The sequence below is a fragment of the Calonectris borealis genome, chromosome 7, assembly GCF_964195595.1.
Source record: "Calonectris borealis chromosome 7, bCalBor7.hap1.2, whole genome shotgun sequence".
NCBI lineage: Eukaryota > Metazoa > Chordata > Aves > Procellariiformes > Procellariidae > Calonectris > Calonectris borealis.
Window position 1 is genome coordinate 13277327 of NC_134318.1, and position 27549 is coordinate 13304875.

Below are 27549 nucleotides of genomic sequence, written 5' to 3' on the forward strand. Positions count from 1 at the left end.
GTTAAGTTAATTTTTTTCTTGTTTTAACTTTTAACAGTATTCCCTGGCAACTGGATATTCTGGTCTGACAAACTGTTCAGCCTTTGACCTGGAGTTTATTTAGTTGAGAATATAGTTGATGTAGTATTTCAGGAAGTCCTCAGATTTACTTAATTATTATTGAAGTTAATAATTTTGCAGATCCTTTAGAACTAGTAAATACAGCAGGATGTAACTATTAAATTATGAAATTAAAGCTGCTGAACTGTTAGTGCTTTATAATTAAAATGCACAATAAGCTTTTTTCAGGTAGAACTTTTTATTAGTGTCTGATGTCTGAACTCAGTAAATGGCTGTCTTCATAACACAGCAAATAACCCTGTCATTAGCTCTGTTCAGAATTCATTATTGCAAAATGTTCTCCAGCAAGTGGAACACAAAGAGGGAAATCAGCTCTGCAAATATGTTAACACTAACTTTCTATACTAGCAACAGCAATTCCCATCTGGTAACTCTTGTTGTCTAATTAGTAGCATAAAGAGTATGTTATTTTATAAGTCTAGAAAATGTGGGTATTTAAAAAAAAACCCAAACAAACCTTCAGTAGCACTCTGAAAGTATCAAAATGGTGTACAAAATGCAATGGTCTTCTTTATAATCTAGAATTCAGAATGGACTGGAGCTAGCTGAAAAGACAATTTGATATAGTTGATTTGTTTTGTGTGTAACTAGAAGTTTCTGCACATAGGTACCTGAGATGCCACATTTTAATGCATAATATAACTTAAATAGTGTCCAATATAATACGAGATACGTTTTTCTTTTTTCACTGGGTTTTGTTGCAGGAAGAGCTCGATGCTCAATGTGCAGGTAAGTTACTAATCCCCATTGAAAGATTATAAGGAAGAGGAGAGGAAGGAGGAAAATTTTTGCTGAACATGGTAAAAATCAATACTTGCAAGCCTTGAGGAAAGATAAAACAGTGTCTGGCAGTGTCAGCTATGGTATGCTTTGAAATGAATAATGCTAATTGAAAAAGGATGGCTTATACAGCATGTTAAAGGGCTGTTTCTTCTGTACTAGTGTAATTAAAGCCTTAATAAAAAGGTTACCTGAGAGCAAAATCTCAGAATAGGCTTTTTGTTACAATTGTCTAAGTTTTTAAATCCTAATTTGATAAAAGTATGTTATGATACTTTTTAAATGGCACTTCATAAAGAATTTCGTTCTTGCCAGTACAGAGTGAGGACAAGGATGTTAAAAAGTGTGCTGTTCAGTCACATTGTGTTGACCCATAATTTGCATAATATCATATATTTAAAAGCAAACAGGTATCACCTGTCAAAATGTGCTGCATAGATGAGAAAAAAGAGATATATTTTACTTAGCTGCTATTATAACTTAACGGCCTAAGTGAAATAAAACCTTGATCATATGAGCCATCAGCCTGAAGCGGGCCCTGAAGCTCAGTCCAGCCCTACTGTTGGGTATCCTTTGGAACAGTCCTAAAAACTTTCATTTTCAGGTCCATGAAGAGTATTTTTTTCCCCTGAGATGTGAAGCTGTTTCTGTGTTCTTCTGAGACCATCCAGCTCTTATTTGTAGGGGGAAGAAAGAACTTATTTTTTCTACCCACTGACTTTGAGTATAAGCACTCTGTGTTTTTTGGAATTAGGTACCCTGAAAATAATTAGTTTCCAGCTTACAAATGGCTCCAGATGACATCTTGAATGTGCTTCATACAAGGTGACTCTTCTTTTTGTTAGCAGTGGCTAGCAGCCATTTTTCCAGAAAGTCAATGAGATCTTACTCTTCTTTTAGGAAGATGTAATGGGTCAAATGTCTTAAAGGCGTGCAAATCCCCTGGCAAGTGTAGAGTTACTTTCTGCACCTCCCACATGCGTAGCTGCTGTGGTGATCATCTATGCCACAGGTGTTCAGTGCCTGGACACTGTGCATAAATAGGTTTTAACCTTTCCCCAAAATCCTTCCAAATACAATTGATTTGTAGCAATGGCAGCTGAGGATTAGGAGGAACTCAGCCTTTCATATGCTTGCACCATATCCCCTCCTTTCCCTTGCTAAGAGTCCGAATTCCAGCTGCTGGGCTATTTTGACTCCCTCACTTGGTTAGCCATACTTGTTAACACACATAAACCCGTATTCTCATTAAAGGTAACAGGCTTAAGGGCACACACTTACTTTAAACAATTTATGGCTCTTCAGTTTAAAGCCAGCATTAGTGACAACTAGACTTTGTGGCATGAAGAAAAATAACTGTAAGTCATTGTAGTCCTTATTATACCTGGTTAGGGTGCCGTGCACACTTTTCAGAAGCCTCTGTGGGATTCTCTTGCTATATTTAAAGTATCCTGTAACTTAGGAAGCTATTTTGAATTGGAATGAATGCTACATTTACCTCAAGCTTCTGGAATGGAACATGGTATCCAAAACTCCAAAAATACTACATGTAACCCCAGATTCTGGTACATAGTGCCAAATCAGAATGCTCTGGTATTAGGGTGAATTTGGGCTGCCTTTTCTTGATCCTGGGGGTCACTGGGACCATCCTGTTCTATTTGAGAATGTCAGCATTCTCTCCTTACCCAGTCATAGCTGGTTCAAAAATGGCCAAGGGCAGTTGGTACTGCCCTTGAGAGAAATAGGCAGCCAAAACAAGATGTTCTCTTTCATCAAAGTTGGTTAAGATTAACTACTCTAGGAGATAAATGGATAGTCTTTCTGCTAATTTTTTGACAGGAGTTGCAAAATACAAGTACCCTCCTGGCCTACTGTCAAAATTGCTTTCCTGTCTGGAAGATTCTTGTCTCACTTGTTTACTTAAATTATCTAACAAATTATTCAAGATTAAATCCTTTTGCCAATTGTATGGGGTGGGGCGGATGAGAATCTGTTATGTGTCTGCTTTGCTTTCTTGATGACAAGAAGTGGTCAAAAGTCTGTAAGTGTCAGGGCTTGTTTGAACAACAACAAACCAAACCTATTTGAACAGTTTAATTGCCTACTGCTTCATACTGCTTCTTTTCAGTGTAATATTTCTAAAATTAAAATATGTGCTGTGTTGGCATATAGTTGTCAATAGTTCAGGATGAGTGTGCGGAGTTGTGGGTAGCAGGCTGTTGGAAGTAAGCCCCTGATGGAAAGAGCTTATTAGGGTGCCAGAATTGTTTGGCTGTTTCATCCCTGAGGCATAGCAAAACTATCTTCTCTTTTGAGGGAGGAACTATCCCACACTTGAGAACTGTATGCCTTAGTTGTAGCAGTTGGCTGCAAGGACAAGTGCTGATATTGCTGTGATCTGTGGTCATGTGGGATACCCTTAACTTTGGCTCTTGGCATTCATCCTTGCTCTATATGGGATGGTACTCTGCTGTCTTCTTCCATACTCCTGGGATGCTGACGTGGGCTTTCTCCTCTGCCTGTCTTTCTTTGCTCTACCCCACGCATTCTTCCTTCTTGGAAACTGCCATCCTTTCTTTGCTCCCAGCTTTCAATGATGTTCAGATTAAGTGCACTGTGAGTGGAGAAGTAAAGAGATGAAGGCTGCATTTGAAAGTGAAAGTTACAGACCCTTCCACAAGGTGTTATAATTTCTTAAAGAACAGTGAAGGGAAAGAGAAAGAATATGCAGGATGTAAGGGTGCAGGAAGGAGATGCCTAAACAGGGTACTTTATGGAGGTTCACAGCTGCTCTGTATGTAGTTGTGGGCTTTCCTATTTCTCTGATTACATGCATTGCTGTATTAAATAGTCATCTTTACCCTATGTTGGGGAACCCAAGCTGCAACTAATATCAATATAATTTCTGTGTTGAGAATAGAGTATATCTCCACCGAGAATTCCTGGAAGAGACTTTCCTTCCTTTACAACCACACATCCTGTGGCCCACAAAATGATGTTTTTGTCCTGCTCATCAGCAATTCCCTTTTCCTACATTTCTGTGCTGAAGTTTCTGCAGAGCTTTGCTTCCTCACCCGAAAAATGTCATTTTAGACTGTAATCTCCAACTTTTTCTCTGAAGAAAATATGCTGAACAGAGATAGTAGGACACATTAATCTTCTTTAAAAAAAAAAAAAAAAATACAAGCAGATAGTGGTTGTGAACATTTCCACAAGTTCTTCATGGCAAAACATTGGAATATGTGCATCTTTTCTAAGCCCATGTTGTATTTTCTAAGGCTAACATTATTTACTTTATTGAATTTCTAGAAAACATTCTATAGGTGATCTAAAGAAATATAAAGTAATAGGCAAGTGAGCGAACGAGTTTTTAAAAAAAAATCTGCCCTGCAGAGTAACAGCAACAACAAGCTCTTGTGGAAAATGTGCCCTGTGAAGATGTGCATGTGTGTCCTAAATGCCAATGGAAAGACCCCAATGACTCACATCAAAAAGATCTGGATCTTCAGCTTACACAGATCTAGTATTTCTTCTTTTATACAATATGATAACATGTTTCTAGCTTTGGGAGTCCAAGGTGAATAAAGTGGGGGAAAAGAACGAAGTAGAATAAACCTTTTGTAAGCTCTAGAGAATTTGTGAGTTAATTCAGTTTTAATTTCAGATCAGTTTCAATTCTAATTCCTTTCCTAGTAAGAATGGGAAGAGGCCTAAGGATTGATAATTTACATGAACAGGGTTGCTTGCTGGCTGGATGAATATGAAGTGAAGAGCCATTGGTTTTGCCCAGTGTGTATGACTTGTCATAGAGGATATCCCAGCTTGTGGGAACATTCCTGGCAACAGAAAAAAACAGTGATCATCCCTTCCACAATACTGAAGACATATTTGCAGTATGATTGACAAGATGAGGAGGTGGTATATCATTTCTTTGCACATCAAGGGACTGGCAGCGAATGAAACCAAAACTAGAACTTAGCTGCTTTATTTATCCCTTGAACAGGTGCAGTACAAGCAGCTGCAATAAGATCTTTTATACATTCCACCCATGATTCCCTGGAGTTCATGTGTCCTAAAGACAACCTGGAAAGGAGGCAGGACACTCTTGTACAGTATTATATTTTATAAGTACAGTGTGAGATGCTGATTCTTCCCATGGGGAAGGAATTCAAAGCTGGATCTGAGTTTCATGCCATTTGATGATATGGGTAGATGTCTTTTCCTCTTGCCACTCTGAGTGTTTAGCTCAATTACTTAATTTGGTCTGTAACTTTTTTTGTTTATTAAAGCTCTTTATAGGCCAGGAAACTGCACAAAGGAGTAGTTTTAATATAATTTAGCAATTACAATTATTTGCCTTATTAACTGGACATTTGATGAGTTATATCTGAGGAAAGCATCGCTAAGAGGACTTATATATTACTTTTTTGTCTACATCAAGTCTTGATCCTCCTCCACTGGTTTTGCAGAAGTTGGATTGGGTCCTAATGTTAAATGCATCTCCAAGCTTAGGAGACCAAGGAAGAGCTCTTGCCATGTAATTGATTGTTAAGCCTCTTTGTTCAATGTGTAGATAAAGGGTTTAGGAATAAACTTTCCTTGTTAGCATTTAATTTTAGAACATCCACAGTGAACGTTCTGGCCTGGATGCCAGAAGTCCTTAGTTTTAATCTTCCTCTAAAGTATCTGCTCTTGGCTTTTGTCTGAGAGTAGCGGCTAACTAGCCCATACATCCACACTAGTATGAGACTGTCCTGGGGTATACTAATGCTGTAAAGAGAAATGTGTAGAAAATACTCATTAAAATATTATCTTTTTCCACTGCAGACAACCCAGTTTTACAATAACAAAATATGGATCAGGAACTAGCAAGAAAAGCCCCCAAATTCCCAAAGTCTCTCTGAAAAAAAGAGAGGGTGCACGCCATCTTCCGAAGCTGTTCATATCCTCCCACCATTGCTACAATTACATTAATGTGATACTCGGTAAAAATTAGTTTTCTCAGTGTGTCGTAAGAGAAAAGCATTTTTCTGTCTAAATTCTAACGCCTACAAGAGCTGATGGTGACCACCTTGAAGAGGTGAAGTTGAAACATCTAATTGTTTCTTAATATTTATTTGAATATTTTCATATATTTATTGAGTAAAGCCATAATATTAAAAGCTCCAAATCCCTACGTTTATTTCCTTTAAAAAAAAAAAGGAAAGAAAGGAAATATGAAATCAAGTAAAAGCATGTCTGTTTAGAAAGATACCAAATCCTGAGAACAGATGAAGGCGGCAGTGACTTGCAATGTCCTTGGTACATTTTTAGTTGAGCTTAGTTTTACATTTTTGGTTGGTACGCAAGAAGTGTTCTCCCCATTTTCCCTTCTGAATGTATACAGCCTGTGACCTGTGTATTTATCTTTGGATACAAATGGCCTATAGAAAAATCTCTCCTGCTCTTTTTTTGTGTGCCTGTGATGGAACAGGTGCTCTTGATATATATATAAAATAATATATATAGCCTTTCTCTGTCATTTGTCACACCATGACTTACATTTTGCTCAGTTTATCTTGCTTTGCTACCAGAATAAGCAAAAATCTAGGCTGTTTTGATGGTATCTTTTTACTTTTTGTTCAGTTTCATTCCTTTAGTATTCAAGAACATGGAGACTTGGATTTTTCTCCCAGCACTGTAGTGCTTTATTTCTTTTTGCTAACCTTTTTGCATGCCTTGCTTAGTTAGACAACAGTTTTGATGGCTGTGGATGTTTTCTTCTTGGATGAATCTGCAAAACTTGTCCAACAGGCTCAGCATCTTCAACTGAACTTTTGGGCACTACTGTGACACCAGGGACAAATAGCCACTGGTGCCTCTTGACACTTTCCTCTTTTCCTCTGGTGATTTGCTTCACTTTGTATTGCAAACAGGTTGCACTGTGACAATTCTAAATTTAATTACATAATATAAGAGTGTGCCATGGCCTCATGTTTAAAGAGAGCTGCCTATAAGCTGCACTTAAAAATTGACAGTATGAATCTTAACCTCTGCTTAGCTTTGAAATACGGCTTTCACTTCCTGTAATGCCTGACATTGTCTTGAAATTTACTGTCTTTTTCCTTTCTATTCTTACCTCTGACACCTCCATCTTCTGTTTTTTATGGCTAATTTTCATTGCAAAGACTAGTGAAAGAGAGAGAGACTAGGACAGGTCTTTATTTTTTGATTGAAATATACTTTGTCCGTTTTGTGATATGAGAACACCATGTTAAAGATGACTTGGTATCCTTTTTGCTATCTTCACTCCAACCCACTCTTATCCTTAGTCTTACCAGAAACATACCTGTTTATATCCTCTAAGTAGAAACCCAAGTAAGAAGTAACTACAAGACTGGACAAACTGCACGAATACTGGAAATGCAAGCATTTATTCCAAGATAGTGAGGTTGTTAGCAAGCTATGTATATACTAATGGATATCTAGGATGCATATGAAAATGACTGGTAACTTTCGCTATCCCCATCTTTCATTAACAAAGCATTTGGCAATATCCTGCTAGAACTGGGAGGCATATTGAGGTTTAACTTTGGATTGAGTAATGTCAAGAGAAATGCCGGGGTCAAGTGTGAAAGGAGAGCACTGTAAGCCTACATACTGGCATAGGACCATAAGGAAGATGTTTGAAGTCTTGCCTTGCAGCTATCCTTCTATAACAATCTTCCCATTCTAATGAACACAAGATTGATCTATTTTAATTTAAACAAGGAAGTTGGAAGCTTAGAGAATAAATAGTCCCGCTGCCACTTCAGTGCTTGCTCACAATATTTACATTGGGGTTTAGAACAAAGATGACTTATTTTGTGTTGATCTATATGTTATTTTAAATAAGTTTTGATGTTGGTAGCAAGAAGGAATGTTCCCCAGTAGGGGTAAAAAAAAAAAAAAAAAAATCCCAATAGTGTGAGAAATGATTGGGCCTTTAAAGAACCAAAGCTATTCAAGTCATAAAAGTTTAGGTAGAATATAATTAAAGAATCCTTTTGGTTTCGCATACTTCAGACTGAATATCAAGTCTCTGTGACATGCCCAATTCCAAATGTCAAATCTCCTCTTTTTTTATTCTTTTTTTCTTAGTTTTATCAAAGTATGAAAGTATTGTCTAAGTGAGATGCTATTGTTGGCAAGCCTTTGATGGACAATCCTGGAATTTCATTGCAGGAGCCATGACTTCTGTTTTATCTAAAATCTCACGGGCTCTTGATGACAGACAAACTCTGTTTTTAGCATTGCACTGAAGGTCAGGCTAATGACTGGTTTCCAAATAGAGTAACTGAAGATACTGGAACAGATTTATTCCTGGTATAATTCCACTAGTTCTATGAAGTTACAAGGGAAATATATTTGTCAAGAGAGCCTTATTAGTTGAAGGATCATACTGCTATTCTCAATCATTTGTGTATAAAAGGAGGTTGGAAAAAATGTAATTTAACGTAAAGTTAAAATTCCTTCTGTAAGAGAAATGCTACACTCACTAAGATAAGTGTAATATTTTTAGCTGGTATAAACCAGCATAACTCCATTAAGGACACTGAACACCATAGAATGTGGTATTTTTTCTAATATCTGAGAATCTAGCTCTAATCAGAGATGAGGTTGAGGTTTTCTGGCTGTGTATATATTTTAAGGTTAATCTAGGAAATGTGTATGCTGCTTAGGCTGCTTTCCTAGTGGCATTTGGGATGATTCCATTATCTTTCACAGATCTTTAATTTTAGCTACAGTTTTGGCATACCTCAAGTCTATAAACTGACTATCAAAGAGACTGGTTAGGTATTTCACTTCATTTTTACAAGTTATCTGTGACCTTAATTCATATACAAAGCAATAAATTGATTTTGCAGATGGATCAAGAAAAGTCAGTAGTAATTTGTGAAAATGAAAACCAGATACTACTGTACCATTGCTCAGGTATTAGGAAAGGAATAATCAACATCTTTGTAGAATGACATTGCAAAGGCCAAAACTGCTAGAAGCTGCAAAAAATTTCTTGTAGGAGAAACTTTGTTGCACAGATCACAATGACATTGACTGTTTCCAAATTGTTGTGAAAAGTGGAGGAGCATGTGCATGCTTATGGATGCAAGAAGTGTATGTGTGTCAGCAGGGAGGTATAGTTATTGCTAACAAGGTGGGGCTTTTCATCTCCTACTTTGTTAGAGTGAGTTGGTCAGTGGAAGTTGGGGACATATAAAGTTATAGATGCAGAGAGATCTTTTGGTTGGTAAAAGCTGTGATCTTCTGTGCCACTTTGTGCCTGAAGGACTAGGACTATATTGATTACCAACATCCTGTGATATTAGGAGTTGGTCCAAAAATTCAATATCAAGTTTTTACAAAGAGGGCATTATCAAGAATGTGAAATAAATGTAAACTACGTTTTACATTTTGTAAAATAGATGCAAATATAATTTTTTTCAGTTCTGTGGCAGAAATGTATCCCTTAAAGCTCAAACAACATGTTTTAATACTTTGGTCTTACTTTCACCAAGAGGTTACACTACAGTGAGCTTTTCCCTTAGAGGTTGCAAAATGTTTCTTTAATAACAGATGATACCCTGATGATCATAAAGTACAAACAACTGTTGCCATGACGAGGCAGGATTCCTTCAAATTCAGTTAGCTTTGACTCTAATGCTATACCCCAAAGGCTCTGCTTTTCCAAACCATTCACAACATATGTTCTTTTTAAATCCATCAAACGATCCTGCACTCACTCTATACCCTACGTTCTAATGTCAAAGCAAATTTATGTTCTACTTGTAGCACCTGCTGTGGCACATACTTCAGCTACTTTAGGGTAGTACTAAGCATACCACCATACTTAAAGTCCTGTCAACATAGCTGTGATAAAGACCCTTTGGAAAATGTATAGCTTCAGCCTAAAATAATCATTTATCATAACTTGTAAGGGAGAGTTAATTGGCATTTAGTACTTGTAATAATTTGGATTAGTGCCCCTCAGGAAACAGGGCCATGTACAGGCCTTATATAGAATAGGAGTACTTTCATTTTTAACAAGGCAAAACAATTTCTGTTACAAGTAAACTCCATTTTTAAAAAAATACCTAAGACAGTCAATATATTAGCAAGTGCCGTTGCACTGAATACTCTTAAGTCAGACTTTGGAAACATCAGTCTGTATTACTAAATACTGAAAATACTATCATAGCTTAGATTACAAGTTTATAACAAAAATAGATTAAACTTTTTTCCTTTACTAATATCAACATAGTTCAAATGATGGGTTAACAAAAGGCTGTATTATAATGTTACTGTCCACTATGGAAATACCTGTGCTATGGACTGACAAATACTTTGTCTATAGCTTATGCAAAAACATACAGATCCCTCAACCTCTTTGGCATGTTACATATTATGATGGGATTTGAGAGTGTGCACTATCTACACATGGATGATGTTTCCCAGTTGATTGTTATATCTATTACATAAAGCTAGAAAGGGAAACAAAAGATGTTTTAAAGGGAAAAAAAAAAGTTACTTTCTTAGTATTAACTCATGTTTACATCAGAAGTTTCTGTAGTCATCCTTTCTTCCCACTGAGATAAGTGTACAAGTCTGAAATCTGAAATCCAATCTCTCCTAAATCCATTATACGTATCTTTTTTTTTTAAATGGATCTCCATGCTTCATACGTTTGTCCTGACAAGGACTTGCTTGAGTGAACTACAGATAAATGTAGATGGATCCTTTCTCCTGACTTTCTCCCACTAACGTGGGCTTCTTGTCTGCAATCTGCCAAGACAGGCATCTTCAAACTTTAATTTCTGTGATTTACGTTTGTATGTCATTGCAAAGATTGTGTGCTCTGAGTGTTCACATACTGGAGCAGAAAAGGACTGTCTGATACAAAGAGGAAGGTGTGCTACACATTGACTTTGCAAGATGGCAAGTTATGTGTGAGTCCTGCCAACGCTCTCTTTTGTGGAGTGAGTTTGCTGTGGCCCTAGCCATAGTCCATGGAGAGGGGTTCTCAAATGTGAAGGTGAGATGGACTTATAAGTTGTTATTTTTGATAAGAAGAGCAGGGAGGTTGCTCTTCAGGACGGAAGGAAACAGGGACGTGAGCACTAGGCTGCCCACAATCCTTAGTTTTACTTCCATACTCATAAAACCAACAAACATTAACATAGAACTGTACGGGGAATAGAAGAGCTTTTAGAACCCTATTGTAAATTAAAGGTATGTTATGTTTTCCAAATGTTGTTTGAGAAGAAATCATTGATATTTTGCCTGAGGTGAAAATGCAAACTCTGATTTCTCGTTGCCAGGCAGCTATGCAGTCATTTGTAGTGCTACAAAGCAGTTAACAGAGAAACTGAAATACTTACATTTGCACTGAAGAGAATAACTTTGTGCGAAGTAATGGGGAATTGGGACCATAATATTTTTGCTGTGCTAAAGCTTTATTTCTAATGTGTTGACAGACAAGACAGAAAAATAAAATCCCAAGAGACAGAAGTTCTGTGGTCCTCCAAGCAAACAGGCTGGGGTCACAGGAGGAACATGCACAATGGAATTCATTTCCTGCATGAGTCTCCCTGACTCACTAACTTCCACGACAGCTTGATTCACACCTTACTTGGGGAAGGTACTTGTAATCATGCTGTTTCAAAAGCTGTTAATCTCAGAGCAGTTATGTTCTTTGCCCTTCCTTCTTTAGAGGGACTTAACCACTTTTGATATTCAGACTTTCAGTTCTCCATTCTGTTGGTTTTTTTTTTCTGAGGGCTGATTATCAGTGTACCTACTAATACAAGCACAAGACTTTCTAATTACACACTGATATAGCATAAACAGCGCACGGCCTTCTTATCAGTCTTTACATAAGATGGGCATGACTTTGTGTCATATGAGTTGCAGCCAGCAAAAGCTCAGCTTGACAGCCTAGTGCTTTCTCCCTCTGGACTATCGCATTGCACATTCTTACAGGGTCATGCATGATAAAAAAGGATAAGGGGCCTCCAAAGAGACGTGACCGATACCTTATTGTCTGCAGAGCTTTTACTGCTGCATTATCACTGCAGATCTCTTCACAGAGGCTGCAACAGATGCTAGAATTATTGCCTAGATTACAGGGCAGAGTAGCATAGAGCTTGAAATTCGTGCTTTCCTGTCAATTCTGTTGTTCTGTGGTATTCACACAGAGCAGCAGAGTTAGATGAGATGATGATAGATGTTTTGAAGCGGAAAGTGAAGACAGTGTCTTGTTCTTCTCTGACATAGCCAGAATCTTGTAAAATAAGTTTTCTCTTTTCCTTATGTCTCAGTTTCTCCTTTTTTCTGTTTGTATTTTTATTAGGAACTCATTTTAATACCAGGATGATTTATTTGTGCCAGTCTTCTGTATCACTTGCCCAAAATACTGCTTGGTGTCTTGTTTGTCACTCTGTGAAACACATTGATTCTTTATTTGCAATACTTGTATTCCCCTGAGGTACAGGGCCAGGGAAGGTCTGGGCCCCATTACGCTAGGCACTGTACATACGTGGAAGAGAGATGTCAATGCCTCACTATTTGAAACCAGAGAATTTTCCTCAAATTTCTGGTGTGTCTCTTCAGAGAAGACAGATAGCTAGATTAATCTAAGCTTACATTTACATTTTCTCTGTCGTTGACGCATATAGCTTTAATATCAGCTACTGTTTATGTTAATATTTCCCTCTACAGCCTTGGAAGTCTCTCCAATTTGATAATAAAATTTTGCTGGCAAAATGCTATTTCCGGTAGTGACTCAATGTTAAGACTGAATAATAGGAGTCTCTTTCTAGTTCTGACTTTGGATAGCTGTTGAAGAATAGCATCATTATGAAATTGTTGCTTTCTAGATATAGAATAGGAGATTAATGTCACTGTGTGGAATAGAAATTACTTTTACTTGAATGTTTGCTGGACTGGGTATGACCCAAAAGACTCATTGGTATGATCTGGAATTGTGAAGGAGCTCTTCTCTGAGGATTTTACATAGGAGATACACAGGAAATGGAAGCAGAAGGTAGAGGGTGAATTTCTTTCAATCCTGGAAATGATACAAAAAGGCAGAGGGGAAGGCCATTCAGAAGAAAATGCCTGTCACCAGCTGAGAGAGCCAGATGGACATAATCTGTGGTACTATTTAAAATATGTCTAGTAAAAGTTTGGGAGCATCTTTGGACTTTATTAGGCAGTTACATGTAAAATGCATATGTTGCTCCCATATCATATACATATGTAATTTTACAATCTCTTGAAGAGATGTATAATTCTATAAATAGAAGACCCATCCTAGGATAAAGAGAGATTACTAATACAGCTCCATTTGGCACTTCTGTCTGCCCCAGGAATCTCCCCAGCTGCCCAATAACCATCCAAGCATTCTTAATTTTCATTTATTTCCGCTTCTTGGTATCTGAAGTAAAAGCCTCCTATTGTTAAATAGCTGCATATTCATTTTGAGAAATGTTTTCTGCTGCCATTGCAGTTGGCATAGTCTTGATGTGGAGCACATCAAAGTTCCATTGCTGACAGTTTTAAAATATTTTCTCTGCAAACATGATTCATGAGACCAAGCAATGTTATTGAACAAGATGCTGTGTGAGAAGGAAGGATATAAAAAAAGGAAACAGATGAAAAATAAAAACTAGGGAGGGTGGGAGCCAGTCATCCACTAAGTAATCTCCTGATTTAAGAGGGTTTAGAGACACTTGGCCAAGATCAAATGCTGCCAACATATTAAAACTCCAAAATGCCTACAAATTTTGTTGCACATGGGTGTACAGCTCTGAAAAATATTACTATAAATATAACTCTGTCTAGGGCAGAGAACTTCCATAATTCCATCAGTCATAATTCTGGCTGGATCTGAGATTTGCATGTTGGTATTAGGGAATACATCAATTTTCTTTAAAGACATTTTTGCTTTATGCAGTCCAAAATGTTGCTTTAATTTAGCCATTCAGATGCTTGCTTGATGACAAAATAGAGTGATGAAGCTCATTGTCTTGCAGTTTAGCTAAGTCCTCATTTGAGATCAAAGTGGAGGGTTAACTTTTTTCTATGTGTTCCTTTCATTCCTCATTTGTATCAGGCAAATAAGTTTTACCAGCAGAAGAAATTCCTATTAAAGTAACTGTCACATTTTGTCATCTACACAATTCATTGTTTAGCAATTCATTTGGTGCCAGATGAAGGAAAAAAGACAAACTGGGCACAGAAAGGCAGACCACCTTAGACTTTCTGAAATTCTTTCTTGGTCAAACAACAACTTTCCTGCTGCCTCTTCCAAACCAATTATTTTGACATGCTCCACTGCAGAAGTTACAACATCTAACGCAGCCAAGGAAAACACTCTTAAGCCAAATTCTGAACTTGATTGCATTCCTTCCATGGACTTAAATAGATGTCCTGTGAACATTTACTCCATAACAAAATATGCAATCAGATTATCATAATTAGTGTATTTACCCTGGACCAGGAGAGGAAAAATCCTAATTGGGACATGCAGAATTTTAAAACTCATTGTAGCTAGGTGTGTAGCTCACTACACCCTCTGCTTCCAGTGCTTCTGAGAAAAATGTCTGCATCTATCAAGGAAGGAATGAAAGATAAAAGTACAGCTTTGAAATGGAAGTGAAGCACCCTGCAGAATAGTTCTGTTATGCTCAAGCTATGCTTAAGTTGCACAGCTTCATGATCCATAAGGAGCCGCGCTCTAAATCAAGGATGAATGAATATCTTAAATCAAGAATCAGAACCACATTCATCTAGATAGAAGCCTAGCTGAATATACCAAGCAGGCTAATGATGATTTTCACACACAATTTATGCACCTAACCTTTGTTACCTAAGAATGTTTATTAGATACAAACATGTAAGCCATTTTTGAAAATCTACCCTAAGCTCCTAAACCACTGATCACGCTACCAAACTGGTAGAAGTCTCTGTGATTCACTGTAACTTTCCTTCCACTTATAATTAACTACCTGAAAGAAACAGGAATGTACAGAGGAGTGAGAGTTGGAGGAGTATTTGTAGGCAGCATGCTTCAAGGCCCTACCTGAAACACTCTATTAAAACCTGTATGCTCTGGAAGAATAATCCTGCCTTAGCTTGGTGCTGCTTACACCAGTAAATGGTGAACACCAAATCTAGATGAGATAAAACAGGAGAGAAGCAGAGTACCCAAAAAGGAATTGGCAGAAACATTGCTCCCCAGGTTAACAGGTGAAAGTATCACTAACCAGCAATATCAGTAATACAGGCAAATCTGCAGGCTCTGTTTTCTAGGGGTCTTTTGGTTAGACAGAAAGTGTTCATTCACAATTGATGGTTGCCCACGTTGCTATCTGTAATTAAAACAATAGAGATTTTTCATTGGACCCTCTGGAATGTAGTACAAAATAAAGTTGAAGAATTTATTAAGATGGGATACATCTTACTTAGCATTCCCGATGCAAACTGAAAGCTCTCTGTCCCTCACCTGTTGATCACCAGGCTGAGCAGCTCAGATGGTGAAAGGCTGTCCACAGTAGTTCAAGTGCCAGTTACTAGTCCTAATCTTTGCACATTGAAATCCCTCTACACACACACGTGCTGGGTAACTCCTCGGGGAATTCAAAACCTGTCATCAGAGACAACAGATCAGCTTGTCTATAAGGGAGTGCTTCTCTGGGCACCTAAAAGACTGGTGAATGAATGTTGACAAAGTAGATAATATACCTGGTATTACTGCTGGCAAGGGGTCCAAATGTCATCCTTGTCACAACGATAAGTTCTGTAAATGTCAAAACATTTCTGGTTTTCCTTTTGTGGAAGTTCTGTTTTTCTAACAATGAGTATTGGGAATATGCTGCTGAGTGGGATGGTCAAGTAAACATGCTTTGCCATTTTAGAGAACTCTAGAGGGACTGGGAGTTTGAATAAATAATTTTCCCTCTGCAAAAAAAAATAAAAACCCAGTAGCTTATCCAAAGATAATTGAGGCTGCTTGAACTATGCACTCTGCTGAATTAGGAATCACGAGATCATAGACTCCTGCCTTTGTCTTGAATGGAAGTTTCCCAAGAACAGCTTTCCTTGTAGTGGTTGGGAATTTTTGAATCAAGTTTCAAACTTATGCCCAAAACTTGGGCATAAAAATAGAAGACATGGTGTGATGAAGGTGAGTGGCATTGTTTGGATCTTCAAATACAGGTCAGTTTAAATGAAGAGCCATTCACCATAGACAAATTAATATTAACTAGCTGAGGTCATTCATTTCTTAAAGCTCCTTCTAAATAACCTGCTTCTAAATCAGCTTATGGCTTCTTAAATTTATGGGACATTTTTGTTAAAACCTTATTTCAGTGCAGCCTTGTTGATGTTACGTTTTCTTAACTTAGCAGTATTTTCAGTTGTACCTTTCAGGATGCATTGGCTCATAAACAATATTGATGTTTCATGAAGACTTTCTATAAATTTTTAGAACATAATATCTTTGTCTTTTGTGTAATGTTTTGTAAAAGATTTTAACTTCAGATTCTCCCTAAGAAATGGTGCAGGTTGGGAAGGGGAGCTGATGAAGCAGTACTCTGTGGGGAAAGAAGACTATCAGTCCAGGTTACCTTTGTATATAGCACACCCAGCTGATATGACTTCTTTCTAACCAGAAATCGAAAAGCTTGTGAGCCCTATATTAATGTAGGAGCCACTCTGTCAGGGTTTACTTGGCCTCCTGTTTCATCACAAGTTTGATGGTTTGTAGGGGAGAGAAGTCAAGCTGGTAAACTGTTACGGTCATTGGATCTACCCATGTTGCATTAGTAGTTGAACAAAAATCACTGTATCTTTCTCAATAAATGATACTTTTTTCATCTTACTCATTTGATTTTTTTTTTCATTTTGAGTCTGAAATAGCCTTTAGCTACAGACAGTATCAGTATGTTAAAACATTTCATTTCTGTTATTTCATTTTGTCTGTAAACAGGAAGCCATTCTAAAGTCATATAAAAATTTGTTATTGTAGACAATATGGAAAATACTCTAGAATATGGAAAAAAGACAAAAAAACACATTTTGAAAACTTTTCAGCTTAATACTGCTACGTGCCCTGAAGCCACTGTGAGATGTTTGGGAAGGTACTCAGCTACATTTATGCAATAGAGGATTATAAAGCTGATATAGATGTAAAATTCACTTAGAAGGATGCTTTTACCTTGAGAAAACCATATATGTCACTGGCTTGTACTTTGTCAAATAAAATCTGGGGGGTTTTATTATACTCTGAAAGCTCTAAGTGGGAAATTTTTGAAGATTGCTGCACCCACCACTTTAATGGGTTAAAACACCCAAAACCAGCATTGGCATCATCACTTTATAAATAAAGTTCAATCCTTGTCTTCAGCAATAGCCACATCCCTCCTCAGTCAAGATAAAGAAGTAGCAAAACAAGATGCTTCCTTTTTTAAACTTCAGATTGTGTTGTTTTTAGTTATTATTTTGTCAGTCTTCACAATCTTCAATATAACAAGTTTTCCCTTTTAGATTTGAGATTATATCAATATGTTCAAATTTTTTCCTGTTAAACAAATGTGGTTCCTGTGGCTTCACAAAGGAAGTGGCATCTCTGTGTTCAATTGAAAAGCTAGGAAAACAAAGCTTAAGCTATTACATTTTAACAGGTAAAAGAAACATCCTCAGTCTCTACAACTTTCCTTGCTTCCTGAAACATCCAGCAGTTTACGTACCTGTTAAATGTGTCAAGATTGTATTTTACCTGCTACATCTTTAAATTTCCAAGGATCCTGCTGGAAATTACGCACTAAACATGATGCAGCATATTACAGAAGAGACTTGCATTGCACTTTCTCAGGGAAACTTTGCTTCTGTTCTTTTTATTCACTTGGATCTTGAAAGGAATTCTTCACACACTGAAGTTTGAAGCCTGTGCTTTTGTTTATTCTCTCACAGAGCATGGATGAATGCTACAGGTACAAAACAGTTATTCTTGTGCATAAGGAAAATGTTTAATGATAATTGATGCTATATGGTGGATGATTAATGCTGGGCCATCCAACTGAAACAGATTCACATTGGGCAATATGGCCTCTTAAAACCTTAGACGCAAAAGTAATGGCATGATACTGAGCTAATTCCTGCAAATATAGTTCTGATTCAACATCTCTGTCACTGTGGACATGTGCTACATTTCATCTTCTTTCATACAGATGCCTTTCTGTGTGTATTACACTGTTCTAGCATCTGTAGACAAAGCATGGAGTTGAATACTACATACTTCTGGTTTAGAGACAGGACTGCTATATTTGCTGTGTTAAACTGGCAGCTCATGTTTTAGTGATCAGAGGAAGAAGTACTTCCCTGGTATTCTGGTAGCCAGAAACAAAAAGAACTCAATAAACAAATGCACATTTAAAGAACAGTTAAATGTAAGCCTGAGTCAATGTAATAGGTACCCTAATTTACAAACACACAGGAGCAGAAGAGTCACTTATACATCAGTCAAATCCGTGCTGGAACCTCAGGACTTACTCAAAGTCAAAGCTATTTTAAGTTGCTTAATATCAGAAGCGGCTGCAGGCCGCTAACTGCCAAACTAAAACTCTCAATATTGTCTCAAATGCCCTTTTAGTTAGGCCTTATTGTTGCTGAACTGATCAAAAGCCCTTCAAAGTTATAAAGCATTCTGGTCTTAGTTATATACGATTAAATGCTTAAGCAAAATTAAATGCTTCTGCTTAAGCAGAATGAACTTGAAAAAAAGAAAATCTTACCATAATGGCCAATAGCAAAAGACATAAACCCCTTAGTTTATTGCTAATGCTTGTAGAGGGAGGCAAGACAAATTGTGTTTGTATGAGGAGGTCAAAAAACTGCACAGAATGTAGAATTCAAGAAGCCGATAGCTGTGAAAATGTGAAAGGCAATATTGATGACTGAGATATGTCTATTTGAAACACAAAGAAACATCCCACCTTATAAAACAGTTTTAAAATGAATTAAAATTTGAAAAAGGGAAGTAGGAAAGCGTAAGGGGAACCTTTGAAGAAATTTGGCAGTTCTGATCCTGCAAGCACGTACAAGCTGAGTGTAACTTTGCTGCAGGGAGTTGTCCTGTGGAAGTCAACAGAACTGCTCAAACATGCAGGGCTGCCAGAATACTAAGGATCAATACCTCAGTTATATTCTTAGTTTTGATTTGCATTGAGGTTATTAAACTCTTTGATACCAAAGAAGAACTTACTTGTTCCTTAGAAACTGTTGTTGTAACAAAACAATCAACGTTTATTATTATATGACTCACCTCTCTGCTTCCATTTTATTTCTGCAAGATACATAGCACACACTATCTTGGCACAGTACGTGATGCTAACTGAGAATAGACTGAATAGGTCTAACAGCTATTTTTAGATGAAGATTGGGAGAAGAGAGATTACTATTAGTCATACCATACAAGATTTAGAGAGCTGTATAGTCTTCTAGCTATGCCAACACATCTTATTAAAAAGCCACATCCACATTTTGACTATCATCTGTATATTTGGTATACATAGACTAGTCATGCTTCTAACATGCAAACTCCAAAATATTTCCTTCTTTTTTTCTTTTTTTAACAAAGGATTGACATTTTTTCAATCTGATAATGTGGAGTTGAGGCAGGGAACAGAATTATCTTCCTTCCAACCAGGGACAGGAGCATTCACGCTTACTCTCAAAAAATCCCCCAAAGCTTTGCCTAGGTCAATCTCCTAAGCACTACCTATATGCTTCCTTTCATTTCCCAGCTGAAAATCTTTTACATGTGGCTTATTTTCATCACCTGGGTCTATTTAGCTTGGCAAGAAGGGCTAGCTGTCTATCTTCTTCCTTGAAGAGCCTATATATTGTTCATAAACAGCAGCCTTGTAAAGGCATTAAGCAGAAGGAAAATTTCTGGTGTTAATTGAGGCGGTATCACTCCTGCATGGCCTGGCATACCTGAGACTGAGGTAAGCTGGATAGCTCACGTGCTAATAGCCCTTTGGCTCTTGCTGTACAGATTTCAGCACAGGGTGTCCTGAATTGTAAGTGCTTGACTGGCTGTCCCACAAAATCTCTGTGCTGCTGTGGATCCTGGTACCCAAGAGAGGTAGATTAAAGCTATTTTAGGTGTTCTCACATTTATTGTAATCTCCCTTCCTAACTACAGATGAAGCATAGCCTGAGAGGCCACTTCAGAGTGTCTCTGCAGCTTGCCAGCTCAGCTCTGTTTAATATAAATGGAAGCTCTTCAAGGTGTCAGTGGCACATTTTGCAGATGCCCTGAGTGTTCATTTAAGGCAGGTTTTGTTGTCTCATTAAAAGCAAAAAACAGAATCGGGGAAAAAAAAGAAAAGTAAAGCCTGGGAGTAAATTGAAAACAATGAGACATTTTCTTCAGGAAAATGGTAGCTGCAAAAAGGGAATTTTCTTCAGGTTTGATTAGTGCAAGGACTTTCATTTCCAGTTTCCTACAGTCCTCTGTCTTTACATTTAATCAGTCTTGCTCAGCTCTCCCATCTGACACTGAAAGGTATAAAAGCCATCATCAAAGAAAGTGGGATGTTTGCTCTATGGTTTAGGTTATCTAGACTTTTCTTTTTTTGTTCGTGTTTTATGCCTTCTGGCAATGTGTTGAATGAAATGGTATATTTCTGCCTGACGACTTATCCCAGTGGGTTTTATTGCTTTTCTTTGCTGTTTTTTCTTGTCCAGAATTGTCTTCTGTTTTCTAAGAAAACCCATGATTTTCCCTTTGGAGCTGTTACACATTTATTGTGGGGACAGCGATGGAAAGTGACTCATTTAGGAAACAATAATATAAATTTCCTCAATTAACTTGTTAACTGATGTCTCCAGTCCAGAGATAACTGCTTGGATTCATATGGGCATTCACCAGTTAAGTGCAACTGTTCTGTCGTGGGATTTCAAAGCACGTCTCTCCTCCTTTCAGTAGGTCGTGCTCCTATGCACAAAACGAGGAAGTTCTGCTGCCGCTCCCAGGCACTGTAAGCCTCGGTGCTTAGAAATCCTATGGAGGTTTGTTGGAACCATCTATACAAAAACCCACTTGCAAAAATTTAACAAAGGGGGATTTAAATGCTGTTTTCTCCATAAAGGAAACACACTTTATTTTCTAATGATCCTTGGTGTCTGTCCATTCCTTTTCTTGTAATAGTATATTATAGTCTCTGGTAACTGATAGCTTATGTCCTGTCTCTGATTTCTAGCCTTTCTGACTATGGAAAGGAACATTTTCTTTTAATATTTTCTTCTATCCCAGAGATCCTGAAGAGGAGAGGATATTCATTCCCAGTGCTTTAGCGTATTTCTAGTGCTAGTGAATACTTGATTCTCTGAAACTTTGTTCTTAATTGAGAAGAGGAAAATATAACTTGTTGATTTGGGGGTTGGGGTCAGAAAGGGGTCAGGCATAGCTCAAGTCCTGGAAAAAGAAGAGGCCCTGCCTAATGCTGCAAGCTACCATATTAACACCTTCTCAGTTGTATAGGTCTCCTATGTATTTTTGTCTGCCTTGTCAATTAGGAGTTCCTTGGGGTAGGAAAGCTGTGTCCATCCATCTGTTTATACAAGCATTCTCGTTAGTATTTTAACACTCAGCCACTCAAATGCTGCCTGATCCTTCTCTCTCTCCCCGTTTGGAGTGGAGCTGAGGGGGCTTGGATGGGAACACATGCTGTTCTCAAGGTGGTGCAGCAGCTGCACTTTGTACACTGCCTCCCAGATCTCCTGCTAAGTAGTATTTACTCTGAACCCAGTGCAGACTTATTTTTTAGGGCACAGCTGTCACTGTCATACTATATATTCACCCAGTATACAGATCTGCTCACAACAGAGCGTAGTAAGAATTCTCTGTAATGCATTGAAAGCAACATGTGATACTTCCAGCCTGCCCACTTGCTTTAAGCGGGGGATATTGGAAGTCAGATGTCTACCTTGTGGGAAATTTGTGAGGGCTGAAAATTCACATCTCCGAAGCAGCAAGTGTTCCTCTGCTTTTCTGAGAGGTGAAAGATGCTTGGCTTTTCAAGATGAAGTCTGTGCTTGGGCTCGAGGTGCTAAAGAAATACTATTAAAATTAGATCTGTCAGTGGTACCCTGGCTTGGATTTTGTAAATCAACTGAAAAAAATAGCTGTACCTTGAATCTCTGGTGAACATCTCGCTGTAGCCTTAAATAAAGGCATTTGCAACGCATAGCATCTGAAAGCTATGTTGTAATCCAGAGCAAGTGAGTTAAGACTATTACAAAGGCTTTCTGAAATAGTTTTTTCTAGATCCTGCCCAGAGATGTTTTAAGAAAAAAACATTGGTGGTCAAATTGAAAAATGCGTATTTGGCCTAGACAGAACTCTCTTTCTCTACTTATGTTACTTCTGTTAATAGAAGAGAGGCTGAGATGAGAAGAAACTAGAACTTACTGTGTTGACACATCTGGATTTGCAGTCTAATTCCAAGGCTTAGTTAACATTTATCCTTCATTTAAAAAAAAATTTTTTAAAACCTTTTTAAATAGAAAATAATCCCATAAGATTTCACAAAGACACCGTGAGGTCTTCTCTGTTTGTGATTATATTTAGTAAATTTTTAGTAGATTAGAGAAGAATTTTCAAAGGAAAATACCAACAGATAAACACTTTGCATTCCATTCCTTGCTGCTGGATCTTTAAAAATGGGAACAAGATAGTCTTGAATGTTCCTTGACACTTCAGATCTGGCTGCCCTATATCTCCATCTGTACACTGGTATTTTGTCCCCAACAATTACTGACTGACCTCAATGTCTGCTGTAAATGCACGCTGTGGCCTCACTTGAGTCTCACAAAGAAGCCTGTCAGCTTCTAACTAAAATAGGTATAATTTTGTACTTTGATTTGAATATTCTATACAGATTATACATCCAGACTTTAATAATGCCTTCTATATAAAGCTTTACAGAACCAAATAATCTACACAGCATGCTCTTAGCCAGTGGGAAGACTGGGGGAAGAAGTAATTCTTTTCTGATACTTATTATGGTTCTGAATTACAGACACAATAAACTAGATTCATCTTTTATACTTGTAAGTCTTATTGTCTATGAAGCTAGGATAAGCTGAATTTTAGAGGTAAAGTGACATCAATGGAGTGCTGGCCTCTGAAATGGGAATTGGAAAGGTAGAGCTGTATGAAGGAATCCAGCCCAGAATTTGTTACAATTATACTTGGCTGAAGAGATGACTACAAATCCCTTTCACTTCCTTTTCAAATAAAGGAACACTGGCTGGTAAGCCATGATTGAGATCATTTCCTTATCTTTCACAGTATGGTTCTCCTGTAGCTCTTTGCCTCAGAAAGGGTGTTGCAATGGCCATAGTTAGAAATTCATGTAAATCACAAATTTAAAGTTACCCAGGACTTTTTGTTTGATAGATTCTTCTGATGAATATATTTTTTGTTTAGGTAGTGTTTTCTAGAAGTGTTAGGCAGAAAATATCCCACTAGAGTAAGTGAAATCAGGTCACTAGTTATAACCATCCCCTCCCTCTAAATTTGACTCTAATTCTAGGACAGTTGTAGTTGCCTGCTGTATCTTTATTTTAGGATATGACATTTAAATTTGGGGCTGCAAAAAGCAGAAATCAGAGAAACTGAGAGGGAAGTCAGTATGTTACAGCTGTCTCAAACTAGTCTCAGATCTAGACTTCTTTATCCTTTCTGTGGAAGCTCTGCTCCTCTGGGCTTATTTTGTTTGAAGCATCACTGGGAAGTGGAAGGAGAGATGTATGTGTTACTTAAGAATTCCCAAATTAGGGCAGACATTTGACTTTCAGTAACTGGGTTGATGTTCAAAAACTAGTCTTTGTTCTTGATGAGCAAAAGGGGGAGTTCCCAGCATTTGGAACCAGCTGTCTGGAGACCGGAAGTATCAGCATCACACAGTTAACGTTTTGTGGCAAGAACTTGTGTGTTTCGTGAGGAGGTAAAAAGTGGTGTCTTAGAAAAGTGATGTATGAAGATTATTTATTAAAAAATCTTTATCAAGAAGGCTCAAGCCTTGGTGTCTACCTGACGGACAGTTTATGTTAATAGAGGAAAAGGATAAATTGAGAAAGACTGAAGTGTTCTACTTGATGAATTCAAGTCTTACTGACTGATTTATCCGAGTTTGGCTTTTGTTCACCTTTTGCCTTTTCCTGACCTCTTATTTTATTGTAGACTCTGTTTCTTGACATCTTTGGGGGACTGAGCAGGGAAGGGTCTTTCAGTAACTGTACAAGTACATGTGGGTGTGCAAATAATCCATATTCTTTACAGGCTTCTAGATTCTGTCTACTTCACACAATGCAAGTCAATGAAATGCATAGAAGCTAATGTTTGTATAATAGGCTAGGAAAACTATGCTTGCAGTATGAATATCTTGTTCCTACTAATCTCTTTCTATGAGGGTGCATTAGACTGCAGAATAAAACTCCCATCATGGAAACTACCACTAAATATTTCTCCCACCCCTCAATTCCTTAACACCAGAAAAATACATCTGGGAATGGCACTGCCATTATCAGTCAACTCTACTTTGCCTGCAAACATTGTATCTGTGGCTGTCCTTCACTCAGAAAACATAGAACTCTTATTGCTTTTATCTCTAATGAAAAGGTATAGAAATCTGTCTCTTCCAGGCAGATCAGTTCTGGGATGTTAGTTATAACTAACATCCAAATTCCAAAGTAATCTCTCTTTTTAAGTAGAGTGTCCAAGTATTCAGGGTGCTGTGTTCTAGCACCCTGATACTAGAGCTTGTCTTCTAGTAAATTGACAACTCCCGTTGTCAGACTACGCTGTCAATTAGACGGCCAGCCTCAATACTGAGCACCTCTAATGGGGTATTAAGACAGGTTTTTTTCCTTTTTTCTTTGTCTTTGCCAGGGGAAGAGCACAAACAAGCAGTCTAGGGAATGGTTTTGGAAGGATTCTTTTGTTTTGAGTATTACGTATTTTTAAGTGTTTTGAGGTCATAATCGGCAAGGCAGGCTAAGGAATTTCACTTCACACTTGATGAGGAAAAGTGTTTGGATTTGTATTGAGTTTTGGTTTCCTTAGGAGTTTAACTTCACAGTTTCAGGCTGGCTGAATTCATCAGGGGATTTTGGCTCATAATCAGACACATCTTTCTTTTATGTTCACTGTGCTGAAGGAACAGAGTTTTTGACTGAAGTCTTTGTTGTAGTATTTTAGATTATCCTTGGGGTTTTTTAGGAGTGAGGAATGTAAGGAAGTGAGTACCTACAAATAAGAGCAAAGACCTATAGCTTATGTCTGTACCCTTTAAGTACTCAGTGCTGAAAGCAGAGGACAAGGCTGATGTGCTCACTAAAATTTGCCTGGCTGATGGTATGTGAAGGCTCTTCTGGTTTAGTTGGAGTTCTCTAATGGAGTCAAGTTTCATAAGTAGCTGTACTGTATCAATGTCATCCATATGCAGGCTGAGAGGGCTGTATAAAATTAAGGTCAGGATACTGTCCATTCGGAGAAGATGCAGTTCATAAGGCATCTGGAGCTAACAGAATGTGATGCCATAGTGAACGACCAGAATTTCTGAACTGTTGTCTCAGTAGTTGGGTTTGTAGTTGAAGCGTTGTGGCTTCTTATTTCTAAAAGTGCTGGTCTATCTTTGGAGTGTCAGGTCCAACAGGTTGATGAGATCATCTCGGGTATGTAGTAATCTATCTTGGTAATGGAGCTATAGTTGTATGTGGGTAAGGTTAAGCAGAACGATTTCCTATAAAGCTTGCTATAAAAGAAGCAAAGCATGTCCAAGGCCCCTCACACACATTCATTTTCTGTCTGCTCAATATAATGAATTAATTTGGGAAAAATGGCTTTTAGGAGGAAAAATACAATAAAATCATGCAGTACATAGTGGTTCATTAGTTTTCAGCTTCTGAGTAATGTCTCTATATGCTACTACAATATAAATAGTGATAATTATCCCCTTGAGGAGGAGATAATATGTGGTAAAGGAACCACTACATTGGGCTTAACCTCTCAAAATGGAGGTAATGACAAGTAGATGTTGTCCTGGACCTTTGCAGAAATGTGAGTTAACTTTGAGTTTGTTTAATTTCCATACATTTTGTTGTTCCACCCATACAATAATAGATACAGCTAGTGTTGTATCTATTACTGTATTTATTGCTGTATCTATTCCTCATTATAATTCTGAGTGAGTTCTCTAAGTGCTTTGTGTACAGAATGACTTATCCTGATACAACTTTTTTTCTTTGCCCACACAGATCACCCCCGGCAGCAAGGCAGCACAGTCACAGATGAACCAAGGGGACCTTGTGGTAGCCATTGATGGAGTCAACACTGACAGCATGACCCACTTAGAGGCCCAGAACAAGATCAAGTCAGCCAGCCACAACTTGAGCCTCACTCTTCAGAAGTATGTTGATATAAGTTAAAGTCTTTGCGTTCCTGAGGGCATCCTATGAAACTCGTGACTAAGGGATGAAAGTGTTTTATCTCTGTCTGTTAGACTTATTTGAAGTGTTCATGGCACAGATATGAAATGGAAAGCCAAAATCTGCTCTGATTCTTGTAGAAATCACCATGGATTCTTATAGAAATCAGTATGGTTGATACGTTGAGTGTATCTGTGTTGAATTTAGCCTATTGGAAACAGGTGTAATCCCATATCCATTCAAGCTTCTGTTAACAAATAAATCCAACAGTTATGTTTCTTTTGCTTATTCCTGTGTGGACAAGACAGTTTTGTTTGGTTAATTTATGAATGACTAGTCTAGAAATGACCATCGTAACAAGTGTTATGAGTGCATGGGAGCAACCTGTCATTCACAGAGTGAATGATCACAGCAGGCTGAGAATTTGTGTTAGTGATCTGGCACCTTTAAGTTCGAAAGTGGCCTCTCTGCATCTGACAGAATAAGAAAGGTGTAGCCTGAGTGCAAGAAAGGAAGTCAGTAGAACATGGAGAGGGCACACTTCCTCACAGACATGTGATAAAAAGTTGTCTTGCCATTGAGAATGCAGAATATCTTCACATAACAGGTCTCAACTTTTCCTGGTTAATGTTGCTTCTAAGGAAACTTGTTCTCCAGTCAGATAACCTTGCACAGAGATTTTTCTGTAATAGTTGCATTAATATTTAAAGCTCCATAATTATATAAAGCAAAGTAACTGCTATTTTTATTGCGTTGTGGAGAAGATAATTTTTACATAGGCTAGGCAAAGACTGGTACAGAAAGCAGGTTGTAATGTGGAAGTACAATTTCTGAGAATATACCAGAAAATCTCATACATGGATATGCAGTAGAGCCAAGCAGTATCAGGAACAGACTATCACCTAAGGGGAAAAAGATCTTTAGCTGAGGTTTCAAGACAGAGCAGAGTACTCTAAAGCAAAATGTATGGCTTAATTTCCCACATGGCTTTGTAACTCTCAAGTTTGTCTTTAAGTGGGTGTTCCAGATAATGTGTAAAATAACTACACAAAGTAGAAAGATGCTAACAAAATTGCAACATATTTGTTAGCTTCTGCGAGAACACTGGGTAGACTTATATTTCCTGGAAAA

At 37.8% G+C, this 27549-nt stretch overlaps 1 protein-coding gene across 1 annotated transcript in view; it reads left to right on the forward strand.

Moving 5' to 3' along the window:
* LDB3 (LIM domain binding 3) overlaps positions 1-27549 on the forward strand; it is a 121686-nt gene that overhangs the window by 7306 nt on the left and 86831 nt on the right. Inside the window, exon 3 of the mRNA XM_075154308.1 lies at positions 26248-26399. Coding sequence (XP_075010409.1) covers positions 26248-26399 — 152 coding nt within the window. The remainder of the gene's footprint in view (positions 1-26247; positions 26400-27549) is intronic.